This window comes from Oenanthe melanoleuca, chromosome 5 (genome assembly GCF_029582105.1).
Source record: "Oenanthe melanoleuca isolate GR-GAL-2019-014 chromosome 5, OMel1.0, whole genome shotgun sequence".
Taxonomy (NCBI): Eukaryota; Metazoa; Chordata; class Aves; order Passeriformes; family Muscicapidae; genus Oenanthe; species Oenanthe melanoleuca.
Genome location: NC_079339.1, coordinates 38964556 through 38982067, shown reverse-complemented (window position 1 = coordinate 38982067; position 17512 = coordinate 38964556). Strand labels below are relative to the sequence as shown.

The window sequence follows — 17512 nt, the reverse complement described above, 5'->3', positions numbered from 1 at the left end:
CTGGGCCACAATTTAGTAGAGGGAGCCACCAATCCTTATTCCTAGATAATTTTCAAATTAAAGTTTTACTACACATGTGTTTTGCAGATCTGTGGATAAGGAAAAAAAAATCCAGGCTGGTATCACAGAGAAAATTATTTCCACACTGAATTTCTGGAATTAGTGATAGTGGATAAAACACTTTCAGGGAGGAAGATAACCCCAGATTGAATGGGGGAAGCATCATGCAACTGGAAGCATTAATAATGTAAGTAGTGGCACCAATGGGATGCCTAAAACTTCCCAGCAGATTCACAGTTCTCTATCTGCACCTTGAAGAATGGTGTATTAAGACATCCTAGGTGTACTAAATATATCTGACACAGCATAACTTTTTCAGAAGATCACACAAATAAGGCAAAACCACATGAAAACCATGAGGTAAATCCTATACAATAATTACTGGAAACAGCATGGAACAAAATCCCTTGTTGTTTTTCCTCCCTAAGAAAAATAAACTCAGAAAAAAATAGTTTTATAGTAGAATGAGTCAAGCATTTTGACTTGCCAGTACAGAAACTTTTCAAAGACTCCTTCCTGACCTTTGACATGATAATACTCAAGATAAGGGATCAGCTCAATAACATCAAAATATTTCTGGGGGAGATTTTTTGACTTTGGAAGATAACTACACTGAGTACTGTAACTCGTCTCCCCTTTGTGTGGGGAAAGGAGACTACACTTTACCATTGCTACAACTATGGTGAAATAAGATTTTCTAAAATATTCTTGTAGGGGCACCAAACTGAACTAACGTCTTCTGTTGCATACCCCAGAACAGCAGAAGGCAAAATGTCAAATACAGTGTTGAAATTTCTTTTAGAGATAACAGCACCTCTTTCACCTGCCCCAATCAAACGATAAAAATTTTGTTAATAAAAGATGCATTTTAACAGCCCCTAAATCCTTAACAACTGCATCAAATTGGGTCTTTTCAAGGCAAATTTGATTTGTCTGAGAGATCAGATAAGGAAGCCACCTCTTTTCAAAGAACAGAAGATTTCTCAAGCTCACTGTCTGTGCTGTAGGTGTGGACTGTAGAGAAGAGGCCCTGTTAAGTGTAGTCTTTTCCCTTGGGAACCACTATGATTCACTGAATACCACTTACAAAGACTTCATACCAGGGTCTCCACAGTGATCAGTGATTCTTTCCTTTTAATTCAAAACAGCAGTGAATACTCCTTTTCAATGAGGGCCAATAAAATCCTTTTTTGGTAAGGTAAGAGCAGACTCCGCAGGGCAAACTTGGTGTTGTCACCTTCAGTTCAGTGGAATTGTCCTCTTGCATTACAACTGCAAAGGAAGACTCAGAATCCACAATTTTGAGATCAGTCTGCATTTCCTAACTACTCATCTCCAAGTCAGCAGGGAACCTTCATTCCTTAGAAAAGGACAGCAGTGTTCTAAAGTGGGAAGGAACAAATTACCAGGCTCATTTAGACATGCTGTGCTTGTGCACATTCACCTTGAAGGTGCTCTGCACTCAAACTCTTTGGAAGACAAAGATGGCAAGAAGTGAAATGTGTATGAATAAGACAACTTAAAAGCTTCAGTAAGTGGAAAGTTTTTTTTTCCATATCTATGCCATTAACCATTTACAAGGATTGTATTATGAATGACTTCCACATGGCAGCCTACTGTCCTCCAAAATCCCAATTTGTCTAGAGGTGGATCTTGGTGTCCCTTATGTTCTTTTAAAAGTTTCATCATTCTGAAAGGCTCTGCAATTTATAATGCCCACCTAGGTGAAAGCATGGTTGCCTGTGACAACTTGGCATATGTCAGCAACATTTTTCTTGAGAAAACTCAGCACCACAGGATGAATTCTGGTGGAACATGCCACTGTCATGAAAGTAGCTTTGTCCTGGCTGTTCTAATAGCCTGTGTTGCAACTCTCAAAATAAAAAACCCATACAAAGTCAGACTACAAGACCACCTAGTCCAGCTCTTTTTGGACAGAGGTCAACAGCCCATGCCTGATGCATAAGCTAGAAATTAGAACAGCCCATTATGAGACTTCCCCAGAATAGTAATTTCAAAAGTCTTAGAAACTTCCTGTTTTTCAGTTTTAATATTTAATACACCCTATGACTTTAATACACCTGGACTTTTTCATGGATTTGTCTACTTGTCTTTTCAAATCACACACTCTTTTTTGTATTTACATTTCGTAACAAGAAATTCCATAGGTCAAGTACATACTGTGGAAAAAGGTTGCCAACTCGCCTTACTTTCTTAATTTTTTTTCTTTGAAACTTGTATCTGTCAGTTTCATTTGATGTTCCTACTTCTAATAGGCATGATTGTGAACAATTACTCCTTTTTCAACTTCTCCCTTACACCCCTCCTTGCTCTTCTCTTTTCCAATTAACCACTTTCTGCACAAAAAACAAAATTATGAATGTTAAGCTGTTGGTATAAGCAATCTCAATTCCATAAAGCTAAATAAAGTTCTCCTGATGTTTGGTGTAAACAAGGATGTCTCAGCTCTAGAAACACGAGGTTCTAGAAGGAAAAAAAGCTCAGTCCAAGATTTAAGTAGAGTTCAGAAGCTTCTTTTGGAAGAAACTTATGACAGATCCATAAAAATAATGTAGTCAGAAAGGAAATAATTTGACGACAATCAATCAGCCATTTACTGCAACCAAAAAGATCCAACTATTTATACACCAGCATATAACCCATTCAGATTCTAACAGTGAGCCCAGGATGATCAGCAAATATAGGACTGACTATAGAAAAAAGTCCTTGGCAGTTTTATCAAGTAAATCTTAAAAAATAAAACAGAAGCCAGACAATGTTTCCAGCAAATAATCCAAAATTGGAAGTGCTGTACAAGGTATAGGCCTTAGAGAATGCATGCTGAGAATCCACGGCTGTTCTGTAAAGTCATCTGTACATCAATGAGCTCCTCAGGGAAAGAAGAATGGTCTAGCACTGCCAGCCACTCAACACCATGCATATGGAGAGTATCTATTATGACAAAAAGGCACAACACTTTCATACTAGTTTACTAGATTCCTTCTAGTAAACAAAGGTCTTGATACCAAAACTTCCTTCCTCAATGTGGAACCCATATCAGAGATACATCTGTTGACCTTGCAGGCATCACAGTGAGGAGCATTTCCAACAAATCATGATTGTCCAAAAACATACCTAGTTTTGAGAACAGAAATTTCAGTCCATCTTGTTGGCATCCAAGACTAAGTGGTTTGTCTAGGGTCACAACATGATCTCCCACTGATGGCACTCACATGCCTTGTGAGTCTGTTTTAAAGGTCAAGATAAAACATGTTAAAAAGAAACTTGATACTTCATGTATTGAGCACAAGCCAGCTCTTCTGGAAAGGAGAGAATCTAATATCCCTCCCCTTAATTTTTATGCTCTGGTGTGCTCATCACCTAAAACAAAGCACAAAATGCTGTATGAACTCTTCACTAGCTCAGCCTCCAGAACTCTGATGTGCACATTACTGCTTTCAAGACTAATAAGCCTGACTCTCTGTCACTAGAACAGGCTCTGTAATTTAGAAGTGATACAAACATCACAGAGACAGGGATCCTTTGATTACATTATTCACTGTCACCAATGAAACAGATGCTGAATGATTGTTGGGGCTTTCTATTGACTATTTTATTGCAGTGAAGGATGCTTCTGATGGAACCACTGATGGATACAGCGAAAAAATAAACCACACTTGAGGAACACATATAACTGTACTCCCATTGTGCAACTATTATATATCCAAAATGGTTTGCTATTCTACTTCCCTCCCTTGTAGTAGAAAATACTTCCTGTAAAATGTTTTCTCTCCCAAGATGGGTGGAAACAGTTCTATGCTTCCCCACTGAATCTCTTAACTGCAGCACTGAGAGGCTTATGGAAAGGGACAGACATAGAGGTAGGAGAGCTGCAAAGAGACAAAATACACGTTACTCCAGTACACAGTACCCATCATGCACAAAGGCATACGGACTCCAGGCTGAAAAGGACAGGGGGATGGAAAAAATAAGAGGCTGGAATCATAGAATTTGTTCCTGATTCTCTATTGCACATGTTCCCAGTATCAGCATTTATGTTCAGAGATGGCATCAGCAGATGCTCAAGACAAAAGAATCTTGCTATGTCATTTGATGCTCTGGCTGATCACATCATGAGAATAAATAGGAATTCAAGTCTAGGTGTTTGGCTTCATGTAAAAGATCAGTCTTGGTACTCCTGGGTTGCTTTTTTTTATTTGTTGGAAGCAGGGGAAAAATTTTCTCAGGTGAAAGGATGCAAGTCTTCACTGACAAAATTAATCCCTTCAAAATAAGGGTCTTACACTGCACTGTGCATTTTCCCAAATCTTTAAAAAATCTTAGAGACAGGATATTTAATATACTGCTACTAAGTCAACACAATTACAGATATGGGGGTTGGCTACAACTAAAATGCAATACAAAGAAGTTCAGAAAAAATGTCTGTAACCAAGTTCAAATGATTATCTCAAAATGAGTGGGTGTGACACTGGCAAAGCTGACAAAATAATTCACCTGTGTTCATAATAAGCCAGCACGAATTGGTAATTTTCTTGACAAAGATGTAAGACTGTTGCTTCTGACAATGATTCATGTAAGACAGCCACCTTTCCTGAGCTAGCCAAATCTCTATCCTACAAAACTCTCTACAGTTTTCAGCAGTGGCTGTGATAACCTGAACAAACAAACTAGAGAACAAAAGCAGAGATGAGAGGTCCACAAGGATATATGTCCTCCAGCTACTCAATCCTAAAACCCTGTGGAATAAGGATAACTCAGATCCTTTGGGAGGAAGAAAGAAAGGAATGGAATTGTTAGTTACTGAAGCTAAATCTTACATGGCAATAGCCCCCCTGACCGAGCTGGAGGTGACAGCCAATACCATGCACAGCAGAGGAGGCTGTGACAAGACAGACCTAAGGTCTGTGGTCTTGAAGCCCACAGCTGCTGAGAATGTGCATAAGTCTGAAGTAACAAATTCTGCAACTAAACTTTCACTCATCACGAGCCAACAAAAATGTGAAGAAAGTGAACTTGATCGTGACTGTCTTATGGAAATGAAAGATAAGCTAATGAAGGGAACAGCTGCATCAGAGAGCTGCATTTTGGACAAATGAAGTACTCAGTGTGTCACATGTGTGAGTGCACCAGAAATAGAAAAATGCATGTTCTGCCCTATGAATTCATGCCTGAAGCAAGTGATGGTGAAACTAATAAGGTATGAACATAATTATTTAACCTTCTCAGAATTTATCTGGTCTTGAGTGACAGAAAATATGTGGAATCCAAGAGTGAACACAAACATAATGATTTCAAAAGAAAACACCTTCCCCATCTGATACAGTTTCTTCTGTCAGTCCCTCAGGTTGATCACTATCTACTTGTCAGCACATTTAAATGATCTCTTAACACTGACTATACAAATTAGAAGAGACAAAGGAAAGTGGAGTAAGAAAAGAGATCGAACAGGATGTTGAATCCAATCTCTGAAGACTCTGATATAAGCTAGAGAAGATTTTTTACCTTTGAGAACTATCAGTCACACCCCTTGCTGTTGGACAAGGCAGAAGTTGCAAAAGACTGAGTTTAACTTGGCACCAACAAAGAGTCAGAACTGAAGCTGCTTCCTTTTCATTTTTAAGGATGGATGGATCTTCTCTCCAATACAATTTCCAGCTGCTGACATTGTTTTCTAACACAAGCAAACTAATTTTCATAACCCTAGGCAAATTTTAACTGGAGTGCTTCACCAAGACACTATTGAAACTGATAAGAGCCACCTGGACCTTAGGGTTCAAGCCTGGGTCTGAAAACATCAGCCAATTAAAAACATTTACAGAGTCTAAACAAACAGAAATCAAAATACAAAATAAGCCACACAGAATACAAGTATACCACAGTGAAACAAAGACAGATTTAAAATCCTGTCCAGTATAACAACAGCAAACATTTTGGGCGTGTGAATTAATGACTGAAATTATAACCAAAACAAACAAATGAAATTACTTTATTTAAAGTGTTAATTTCTATGGCTTTGTGCCAAAATCCAAGATGGCAACCACCACAGACATCTCCAGTTGCATGTTCTAATATTTTTCTCTGCTGATGGTTGCCATGTGATGAAAACATGGAATCTTGGCTATTACCAGACTAGAACAGATTGAAATGGCTGAGCAAGTGAGACTTTATGTTCAAACCTGGACTTTAGGAAGAACAGCTGCAGGAAAGATCTCTCATCTTACAGAAAGATCTCACACAGTTGGTGATCAGGAAGAAATGAAGGAAGGGACAAAGACTCAGCAGCAGAAGCTCTCAGAAGCACTCATTCACCTCCACTTGCAGGTGTATCACCACAATCTGCTTTCACAGATGTTTAGATACTCTTTTCAGTGGGTTGTTCTCTCACCAAAGCCTCCTCTTCTCTCTTTTTTCTCTCTTTTTTGGCTGCTATGAGAATGTGATGGTGTGAAGCCACTGCTGCTGCTTCTTCTTTTGTCCCACACTTGAAACAATTCTTGGGATTCCTCACCTGGCGTCATGTGTTAATCCTTCTCTGTGAGCAGAAGCTGGGAAAAAAAAAATAAAAGGTCTTTTAACTCACAGATTTTGAGTAATCATGGAGGACTATTTTGTGGGGAAAACTGTTGTACTGTTCTGCAAATCTCAGCCATCATCAGAAACATGGGTATCCCTATCACAAACCACTCTGCCACAATAGATGAGACCACAGGCTAGTATAACAAAACCTAACTTAGTAAGCTAGTGTGTGGAAAAGTACTCTTGGTTTTTTTTCCAAGCACCAGAATACTTTCTTCACTCTTGCCTCTGACTCATGTGACTCATCTCTTCATATGCACCCTCCTCTAAATCTTTCTTCCATATCAGTAGCTTTCTCTCTTTCTTTGGGTCTTTTACTCATTTGCTTGCATGGCAGTCTACTTCTCCACCCCAACACATGATGAGGACCTTGGTGCAGGAGAGCTAGGGGTGTGAAAAGGTTGATCTTTAAAAAGAAACAAAATGGGAATATGGAATTTAGTCCGCTCCCCCCACTATTATAAAAATACAATTTTGACTTCTACATAACTACAGCGTTTAACTACTTAGGCACATTATGGGAAAATGTCAATGTCTTTTGTTAAATGTCAAACCTTTACTTCTTTTACTTAAACATCCTTAGACAGCCCTTCAAAAAGAAAAAGCCAAAACACTTAGAAATGTACCAAGTTTATTTTGGACAGCTTGCATTTTACAGCAAATCTAGAAGGTAAAGTTTGTCCTGTGTATTTGGCACATCAGCTTGCTCCTAAACATGAGTGACATTTGTTGAGAACTGTTTATTAAAAATATTGCTATATTTAAAGAAAATACCTTCTCCTTGAAAGTCCAGCATAGAGCCAAACATCACAGATCACAGAGGATCTGGAAAGATGTTTAGAAAGTGGAATTGCCAGCTATGTCACTGCACAAAAAGTTTGAAAACTGATTTAGTAACCAAACTGTCAACCATGTGCATTAAGATAGGATACCAGTCCAGAAACTTATCCCTTGGCAATATGCTGAAGTTAAGGAAACAAAGATACATGAGAGAAGGCAGCCAACTTCAACCTCATTTTCCTGTTTTGAAGATGTTTGAGCCTTCCTATTTATATAGAAATGCATAGCACAGTTGGTCTTTTCTCACAAACTGAGTTAAAATCACTTTCCTTGAGTTCTTGTATGATTACCTTGAGGACTCAGCACAGAGAGGGGCATTCCTATGCCTACAAGTAAATATGTAAGTTCCTAACAAGAGTGCAGCTCGTTGCCAATTCAGTAATTTCACCATTATTAATGTATGCAATTCTCTGAAGTTTTATAATTTCAAAGCTACTGGTGAGCATTCCACCTTGAGTAGAAGGAGGTTCTGGTTGAGTAGGGGGAACAGAAAAAGAGCTCATTGCTGACAGAAGCCAACATTTAGGGTTGATTCTCTCCAGTGATAAAGAGTCATTGCAGTGAATCACCACATACAACAGTATGAGCCTCCTTTATTCTCTGCCTGCCAGGAGGTGTCAAAGATCTGCCCTATGTCTGTCCACATGTTTGCACACTATTATGTCATCCATGACTGCACCTCAAAAACTCAGAACAGTCACAGTGGGAAGAAAAGAATTACCTCTCTTTTATGGATATGATTCTGAGTCACAAGAAAATCAAAGGAGATGCATGAAGTAATTTAAGAGATATCTGCACACTAAAATTCAGTGCCACATAGACTTTCCCAGCACAGATGTACAGAGCCTTGCTCACAAACCAGCACATAATCTACTGTGCTTCCAAGCTGCAGGAGTAAGACAGAGATGAGCACAAGGCTAGATGACCATACTGGGTCAGGAACCCATGCTAATATTTTTTACAGCTAGTTTGGACTGTTTCATCTTACCCACAGAAAGTTTGTGGGAGAACTGAGCAGCATATTGAAGTCTTCTGAATCTAGTGTTGAAACCAAGTACCTCTTTTCTCCCTGAAAAGCTAAGATTATCCTAGAAATTCAGAATATTTTTTATCCCAGAGTGAATTTCTGATCTTAGAATGATGCCCAGCATTCTCTTGATAGTCTATAGTATAACTAAGAAAGGCAATAAATAAATGGGGTTTATTTATATCTATGGGTGACTGACACTAGCAAGCCAGGACAGCTGACAACAGAAAGCCAGCCTTCCCTCCCCCATATTTTGGGCACAATTTTGACCTGACTTGCTGGACCAGGAAGGCAAGGGAAAGCAGCAGTTCCAAGTCATGAAAATTTTCCTGGGGGGTGGGGAGGTGTGTGTGTGGGGAGTGTGATGTGTATGTAAAGAACAGTACATACAACTGTATTCCAGAGAAGTCTTCCTGCACAAAAAAGCAGCAAGGAGACTCACTGACAAGTAGAGAAATACCAGTGGAAGTCAGCATAAGCCTTCTTGCTCCCCATGTTAAAGACACCACACACTCATCCCAACTGCTAATGCCCTTCTATACTTGACAGCCTTCTTTCTGACTTCTCTTATTTACCTCTCTACTCCCCGGCTCAGTGTGGCTCTCTTTTCTCTGGCTCATCCCCACATTTCATTTCATAACTTCAGACACACATTTTAGCCTATTCACACACATTTTGGCTTCTATTTTTAGCCTCAATAAAACAGTGCCAGATTAAAACAAAATCCAATTTGGATGGGCAGAGGCACCCTCTCTATAGGTAGTTTAATGCCAAAGGACCAGATGTGAGACAGAAGCAGCCAAAATATTATATAACCTCTCCCCAGTCTTTGCACACCTGATCTTGAATGACATTTCCAACACAGCAAGGAAACACAGACAGTTTACCATCACCTCACTACTGAGAACAAGCAATGCCCAACTTCCCATCAGGCAAAAATGCCAACTGCCTGCAATCATCACTTTTCCTGCTTCAGAGTTTGCCAGAAGTGAAGACTCCTGAAACACAAACTGAGTTCTAGCTCTTAGACGGGGAAGAAGATTCTAAAGACTGTTATTTCCATTTTCCTCTGCTTTCTCAGGAAGAGTCCTGAGATGTGGAATGTCCTTTCAGTGGCATGAGATCTGCAGCAACAGGAAAAAGCTCCTTCCTTTCATAAAAGAAAGGCAAAAAGTTGAGTAAAGATGTGAGAGGCAGGTTGCTCTCACAAGTCTTAAGGAATAAACATAATTTCTGATGATTAGAAGTGAACACTGACCCTCAGTTCTATCTGAGAGGTGATGGCTGAGCTGGATATTATCTTCTTATCATCTGAGAAGGGCCTGGAATGCTGCTTCTGGCAGCACTTTACACTCTGCTGAGACTTAATGAGACTTACATACACTTTTTTCAGAACTGGGTAAACTCAAACATAGTCATGTCCTGTTCATAACTTGTATCTATTTTAAAGGTACTGATTCGAAACACCAATATTTGCTCATTGTTAGTCATGAGATACTGGTTCCCTGCCCCTCCAAAGAGTACTAAGAAATGGGGTAAAAAGAAAGCCTCTTTACCCTTCTCCTTCCCCTTCTGGCCCACACAGGCTTGTGTGTCATTATCTGATCTTGGACTGATTCATCAGCTAAAGCAGGGAGTGAAATTATTTTTACTCCCTTCCTGTGTGCCCTCTTTATAACACTGTGGAAGTCAGTAGGGGTAAGAGAGAAATTATTCAGGATGTTTTTGAGATGCATAAAAAAACAATGGCTTTAGAAAGATAACTATAAGAACAAATGTGCAACTAAATATTCTCTATTGTAACTGATTCTTTGACCTCCCAAAAACAGAGGCACAATAGTAGGATTCAACTCAAGCTCCACTGCCTTCCAAAATATGATAAAAGTATGATTCTGTTTCTCAGTGATCCTTTCTCTGCATGGAGACAGCATTACAGAGAGATACTGACAGAACTGCTGTTAACAAAGGCTGTATGCAGGGCAAGAGACCACACCAGAAAAGTTTGATGCAAAGTGCTGGATATCACACAGGAGCTCCCTCTTCTATGATCCACCAGACAGGTGGTTCTGAAAGGATTTATGCCCAAGAGCTCATCCTGACTCCAGTCCTGGACTAGGATAAGTAATGAGGTGACATCAAAAGTTGCTCTTTTGTGTCACAAGATACCTTGTGCCTGAGTAGTCAAAGTAGTCTGAGGTAGAGGTTACTCGAGGTGCTCAATTCAAGGTCATCTTTTAAAGTGAAGACCATTTGTGCAATCAGTCACAGCAACAACACAGAGAACCAGGAAGGTGGCAAATGAAGACTGGAATTAACAGGATTAGTGAGAGGGAGGCAGCGTACCAGCAATGTGCTGTGCAGAAACCTGAGTGATTTCTTTTCCCAGCTGCTCCTGATGAAGGATTTGGACAGTGTGGTGAGACCAGCTGAAATCATAGTCAAGGTTCCTCCTGGGAATGTGGTAACAACATAAAAATAAATACATCGGTGTTCAACAATCTACTGCTTTCCAAGGCTGCAGGAAACCTGGCAGAAGTTGAGGAAGCCTGGACAAGGCTGGGCAGCTGGGAATTCCACCCCACTGTAACAAATGGCTGGAAGTCTAACACAGGCCATGCACAGTGGCAACAGTACATATTACATCCAATCACCACCCTTTATGCTCCAAGACAGTTGAGAAATTCTCATTGATAAAAGATTCTCCAAATTGCACCCTTTTTTTGGTTTCTTTAGATCTGGCAAAAATACAAAGTGATTGTATGTGTCTTGTTTATATGCCTGCTGTTTCTATTTGCCTTTTTTTCCCTGGACTAGGACAATTTAGAAGCTTGTACATTTGCACACCTGCTAAAGGAATTTAAAGAGGCTGCATTTCCAGAATAATGTTCAAGCAGTGGGTAGACAACAGCCAGTCAAGACTTAGCACTTTTAATACTAACTCTAACTTCAAGTCACCAATAACAAGACATATAATAATATGGCCTTGTTTTGAAGGTCCACACAATAATTTTGGATATGAAAAACTTCAGAAATACACAGTCTACTTGTATATTTTCTGTAAAATGAAAAAAAATCTAGAGCATGCTAGATGGTGAGAAGAGTAAGTACAAAAGTGCTTGTTACTGTCCCTAGTTTACAAGCAGGCTCCATTCATTGCTCCATACTGGACCACACTGCTTACACATGGCATTCAGACACTGCTCTCCACCTTAGCCTAAAGAAGGATATCACTAGAAAATGAAGAATAGCAGTCTGACTTCTACATGGATTAGATCCAAACCATTTTATTAATCCCCATATTATTCTAGTCTCTGCAGTTCAGGATGCAGTTTTAAGCCCTTACAGATGATAACACACTTTATTTCAAGGAGTTGCATACTTTCTGGACTTGGCATTCATGGAGATATGGGGGCAGGTGAATGTCTAAAATAAACAGACAACTGTTCATCACCCTGCAACTAAGCACAGCGACAGAACTGAGAATCATGGGAAATAAAATCAAGTCTATACCAACTAGCTCAAGAAGTTTCATTCCAGTTTGACACTTACTTTCTGCATCAACTATTCTCCAGGGAACTAAAATACAAATAAATTAGTTTTGGACTCGTGTTTTCAACCAGACTAGGTCTCTACCAAGACTTTGCAGGAATTAGAAGTCTTCACTGCCAAACTTGAAATGCATATTATTAATTTTTACCTCCCCTAATTCTAGTATTTGTTTTCCTTCTCTCAGCAGACACAGTGGAAAAGTTATGTGCACACTAGTAATATAAACACCAGCACAATAAAACTGCATTACTTTCAATCAGTCTGATTATGGAAAGATGAAGGTCCTGTGTTTGGAGCCAGCCACCAGTCTTGCCCAGTTTTAATCATGATTCATATTTGTTTGTAATTATACAGTTTATTAGTACATTATGTTTTTGTCATAGCAAAACAGAACCCCAGAGGTGTTCTGTCTTCTGAAGCTTTTAAAATAAAAGTGTCACAAACTCTCATGAAGCTGGCAGCAAATGAAGGAGAAAAGCCTACAGGACACAGGTGTCATTAATACAGCACCTCAAGAGTTGCTGTTACCCTTTGGAAATCAAACCAAACCAAATAAAATCAACTCTAAGCTACACTGAGGGGTGAACTATACTTTTAGATTGTTCCTATCTCTAGGCCCTTGCAGACAAGAGTCCAGTTCAGCAACAAAGAAGGCACTTGTGACTAAGCTGTTATATTTTCATAAAGTGCTCTTCATCCTCTAGTCTCCCCAAAACCTCCTTTATTTTATCATTTTCAAAAGTGAAAAATAATAAATAGAAATAATTTCTAACTTTGAGATTGACACATAACTACCATAATTCCTTGATATTTCTTGTCAGCTGGTTCAAAAACTAAATTCTGGCAGAAAAATGGCATCTTTTTTTCCTAGACCTTCACTTTCTTGAGAAAACAAATTCACACACTATTTACCTAATGACACTAGAGAGAAAAGGAAAATAAACTAGCAAAACATGGCAAAATGTCTCCATACACCTTGCATTCTTAAAATATACACTAAAACAAAAATGACCATTCTGACCATCATCTGAACTCAAGCACAGCCTCCTAAAGAGAAGCTGGACCTCAACAACCAACCACAGTACTATCTTAGCTGTTACTCAGCAAGCTATACTCTGAAGAAGACTTTCAAAAGAGAACTGGTTCCTTAATTCAAAATCGCCCTGTTTCAATAACACTAATTGAATTGCTAAACTCCATGAAACACGAAACAATCTGTGTAATGCTGAGGGACCCTCAAAGTAAAACAGAATAAAAAAAGCAATGTGATAACAGCTGTATTTTCAGAAACCCACTAGTGGCTGGGTGTTCAGTGAAAAATCAGGCCACAAGCAATTTAAATGTTCCCTAGAACATTAAGTCTTATTATTTCCTTATTAGAATAAATCCTGCTAAACTTCCACAAATTTTGGTAAGAACCTGTCTCTTCAGACACTACAAATAACCCCTCATTTGCCATCTTACAAATTTAGCTTCCTGTCTGTATAGTCACGAAGCTCTCTGCCTTCTCTCTCATTACACCAGTGACAGACAGCTCCCATAACTTCTGCCTCTTTATGCAATGAGGATGAGGTTATTTTCATTGTAATGGTGGCTTGAGAATCTTGAGCTACTTTGCAGAAATGTTGACTTTTATTTTCCCTTTTATTTCAAAGGATCTGCTCAAGGAGAGCTTGAGTCCACTGCACAAAAGTGTCACCAACTGCTATTTTACAGCTATTTTTCAGTTGCAGCACTGACAGTCTAGTTAAAAGTTTCCATACTGCCTGACTCTCTCTTCCATTGAGCATCATCTTGGCTTGAGGTAAGATCACTCATGACACCTTTATGCTTCTACACAGAGCCCCATAACTATTCCCAGATAGGCTGTTAGAGGAGAAAGCCTATTCAAGCTTCTCAGACATTTTTGAACACCTGTGTCTATATGTTTTTACAGAGGTTCTTCCTCTTTTATATCTGCAGCTTTTCACAGCCTTCTATCTTTAAATGCTTGCAGTTTATTCTGTGATTTGCTTTATGACTTGTGTGTCTCTAGTTGGTATCTAAGTTACTAAATACATGTGAAACAGTAACCCCAAGTAAACTGCTGCTGAGGGGAAATCGGGGCCCTAGTGTAAGCAATCAATGGAGAGAGTGAAGAAGAGAAACAGCTGTTCCTGCAGCAAGGACTACTACTGCAGAGGAGTTTCTGAGACACATAAACTGGGCACAACAGCCTCTGACACATACCAGTGGCTTGGTGCAAAGCTGAAGAAAATATTATTCCCCAGTTTCCAAGAACAAACATTTTGCTCTAGTTAGTATAATCACAGCAATATTTAGCGCTATTCTTGGAGCTATGTACCTCTTTTAGCAGCAAGGAAGTTTTGAGTGACCCACCCATCATGGTTCTACTAGCCCACCCCTAGCCAAACCTGGGCCCTACCCAAGCCCTGATACTCTTAGTTAAACAGCATGCTAACCCTTTGTTTCAGCTCCAGAGAGGGCAGTTTAGCACAATGCAGCCAGACCAGCTCTACAGAAGGAAACATGAGCTGAAGTTCTCAATTCTCAATGGATTACAAGTACTCACAGACTACTCTGAACTTTACAGTTGTTATCTAGCCTCTATTATTCCCCCAGCTCTGGCTGTTGCATACCATCATTAATATTATCATCCATCTTCATGCATGCACTGCGTAGGTATTCACAGAAATGGGGAAAGATAGCAAAATGCTACCTACAGTTATCATGGACACACGTAACAGTATCCAGAGGAGATGGAGAGATTCTCTTGGAAAGGTTAAAATTACAGGGTGGCAACTCTAAGAGTACTCTTGAAAATGTGAAAAAGAAGGCAGAATTTAGCATACAAACACCTTCATGTAAGTCCACTCAACAAAACAGTTTGAGAACTCAATTTTTACATTTACTTTTAAGTTTAGCTGTAACCTTGCTTTATACACTGTACTAAAAAGCTAAATTGCACTATACACTAGACCAAAACTTTTGATATATAACACAGAGTTGATATAACACAGGGGTTTGATATATAACACATATAAAACAGGGCTGACATAATTTTCTTTATTTTGATATTCCCATTATATGCCAGAGTACACTGTCATGTTCCAATGTACCATAGGGTGTTTTATATTGACTATGGCCATTCACTCTATAAAATTTCTGGTAGGGTAACTGGAGTTTTTGGCAGGTGGTAAACTGTGGGAAGCAGTTTGGAAGTGTATGTGAAGTGCATTAGCTGAATGTTTGTGCTAGAGGATCAACAAAAAAAAAAAAAAAATCACTGATATAAGTAACAAAAATGTAATATTTTAAGTTTCAGAGAGAAATATCCAAGAGATGAACTGTGTAGTTCACCCCTCCACAAACTCTTCTTACAGTCTCTGAAAACACAGAGATCAGTGCATTAGTGCCACTTAAGTAATGTTTTCACAGTACCACTGTAAAACAAAAGATCAGAAACGTAATTTTTCAAAGCATTCTGGAATATAATGTGTCCATATATTCCATTACAGCATTATCACAAATTACTGTGAGGAATGGGTAGTATGGATTTACAAGACTATGCTCTACCTGCCAACAGGTCTGCATAAATGAAAAACTAATTGGGTCCTCATTTGCTGAGGACTTATCAGCAGATGAACCTGTTTGAATTAATTAGCCACTAGTGAATGATGAAGATTTGATTCTGTAATTCCAAATGATTGTCTATCGGGTACTTTCACCTCTACTGACTGACTTTGCTATGCAGCTGGTTCACAAGTCTCAGCTATGTCTTTCTGCACTAAGACATTTTTCTGCAAGACCAAAGTAAAATGTAAAGAATGTCCTGGCCCATTATTACAGGCCAAGCTTAAACAAGAGAGCATCTTGAGCCAAAGTCTAAAGCAAAAAGGAACTATTTGAGCCAAGGTGTTTTTTTTCCTCTCCAGCCATATTTTAAGGGGTCTTCCAACTCTATGAAACTCAGCCTTTGCTCCCTTCTGTTTAGTCTTTTTAATCCCAGGGGTATAAATTCCCTGCACAGCTGAACTCTGACTGTTACCTAGGAACCACTACATGTACAGGAGGCAGCTGTGTTTCTTCTTGCTGATAGTTTTTTTTCCCTGCCAGTTCTTGAAAAAGAAGAAAGCATCCCAGCATGCCCATCCCCACTTTCACAGTCTCTGGCACTGTCACTCACCTGTGGAATATGTCCCTGGCTCACAGGATGCAGAACTGTGAAGGCTGTTCTGGAATCCATTCAGTTGGTTTTCAGTGGAGGTGACCCTAAGAGGTAAAACCACAAAATTAAACAGAGATAAGAATTGATAGAGCAAGGAAAGATAAAAGTCTCAGAGAATTCCCCAAGTTTACATAATCTCACTGTGACTGTAACCATGAAGCTGTGCCTGAACATGGTAGGGAAAAGGCAGTGACAGCAACTGACTCCAAAAAAAGCAGAGCAACACAAATGAACAGTCAAACCACCAGGAAAACTTTGATGTGACTAAAACACTTAATTGTCTCACGTGCCTTGGAAGCTGATTCTGGAGAATGAAGAAGACAGTAAATTGTATTGGACCACCAACATACATTGCAACTAGCAATGCTGTGGTCATCTTAGTCCAATGATTTGAATTAAAGTGATTAAGCAACTGTTGCACAGAAATGCACATGCTGTCAAAACATGCTAAATTCAAAAGTTAAGTCTTTGCATATTGCCTCAGCAGAGAGAGCTCATTTAGCAAAGATTTCCCACTTATCTTGCAAACTGAGACACATGGGATGCATCTAACTTTCAGTAATCTGGTGCCATTCCTCAAGCAGATACCTTACTCAAATCCTTCTGCATTGATCTCAGCTCCTGACTTACAGCAAAACTATACTCTGTAGATTACAGCTGCACTTTATCTCACAAAGGTTCATTACCAAACTGAGATCATATTCTCCAACAGAAAAATCTGGTCTACGCACAAGAGAAGGGCAAGCTATACAGCTGCAAGAATCTATTCTGTACTCAAAAATCTATACAATTATCCATCTATTCCTGGTTTGTCCTCTCCTCCCTCATTCTTCCTTGCTTTTCTTCCTTCCAGCTAAACTCACTTCTGATCACTGCAGACTTCTGTGTGTATTCATCTCTGCCAGAGTCCTTCACTCTCAGCTCTGCAGTGTTACAGCTGCTGTCAGCTCTTCCCCTGAAGAGCATCATAATCTCCAATCCCCATGGGACGCTCTGACAACTAACAGACTGTTATTCACTGTTTAAACTGTAATTCACTGTTTAAACACGTGCAGTTTCTATGGTTTTATCTGAAACCTTTTGCTTCCAGATTTCAGGGTCAGCAAGTTACCAGTAACCCAGGTATTTCCAACAACTAAAAGTTATTTCAGTGAAATGAATTAGAGTCTATACATGAAGGGAGAGGATGCAGATACATCTGCATACCACAA

The 17512-nt window shown here is 39.3% G+C and overlaps 1 protein-coding gene across 5 annotated transcripts in view; it reads right to left on the bottom strand.

Annotated features, from left to right (window-relative positions):
• Positions 1–2648: 2648 nt before the first annotated feature.
• The window catches only part of TTLL5 (tubulin tyrosine ligase like 5), a 116606-nt gene continuing 101742 nt past the window's right edge, over positions 2649–17512 (bottom strand). For all 5 annotated transcript variants that reach the window (XR_008840556.1, XM_056491945.1, XM_056491947.1 and 2 more), the window contains 2 exons: positions 16260–16345; positions 2649–6626 (listed from right to left, as the gene is read on the bottom strand). Coding sequence is in view for 4 of the 5 variants with exons in the window: in XM_056491945.1 (XP_056347920.1) it covers positions 6586–6626; positions 16260–16345 (127 nt within the window). In the remaining variant the exon portion in view is untranslated. The remainder of the gene's footprint in view (positions 6627–16259; positions 16346–17512) is intronic.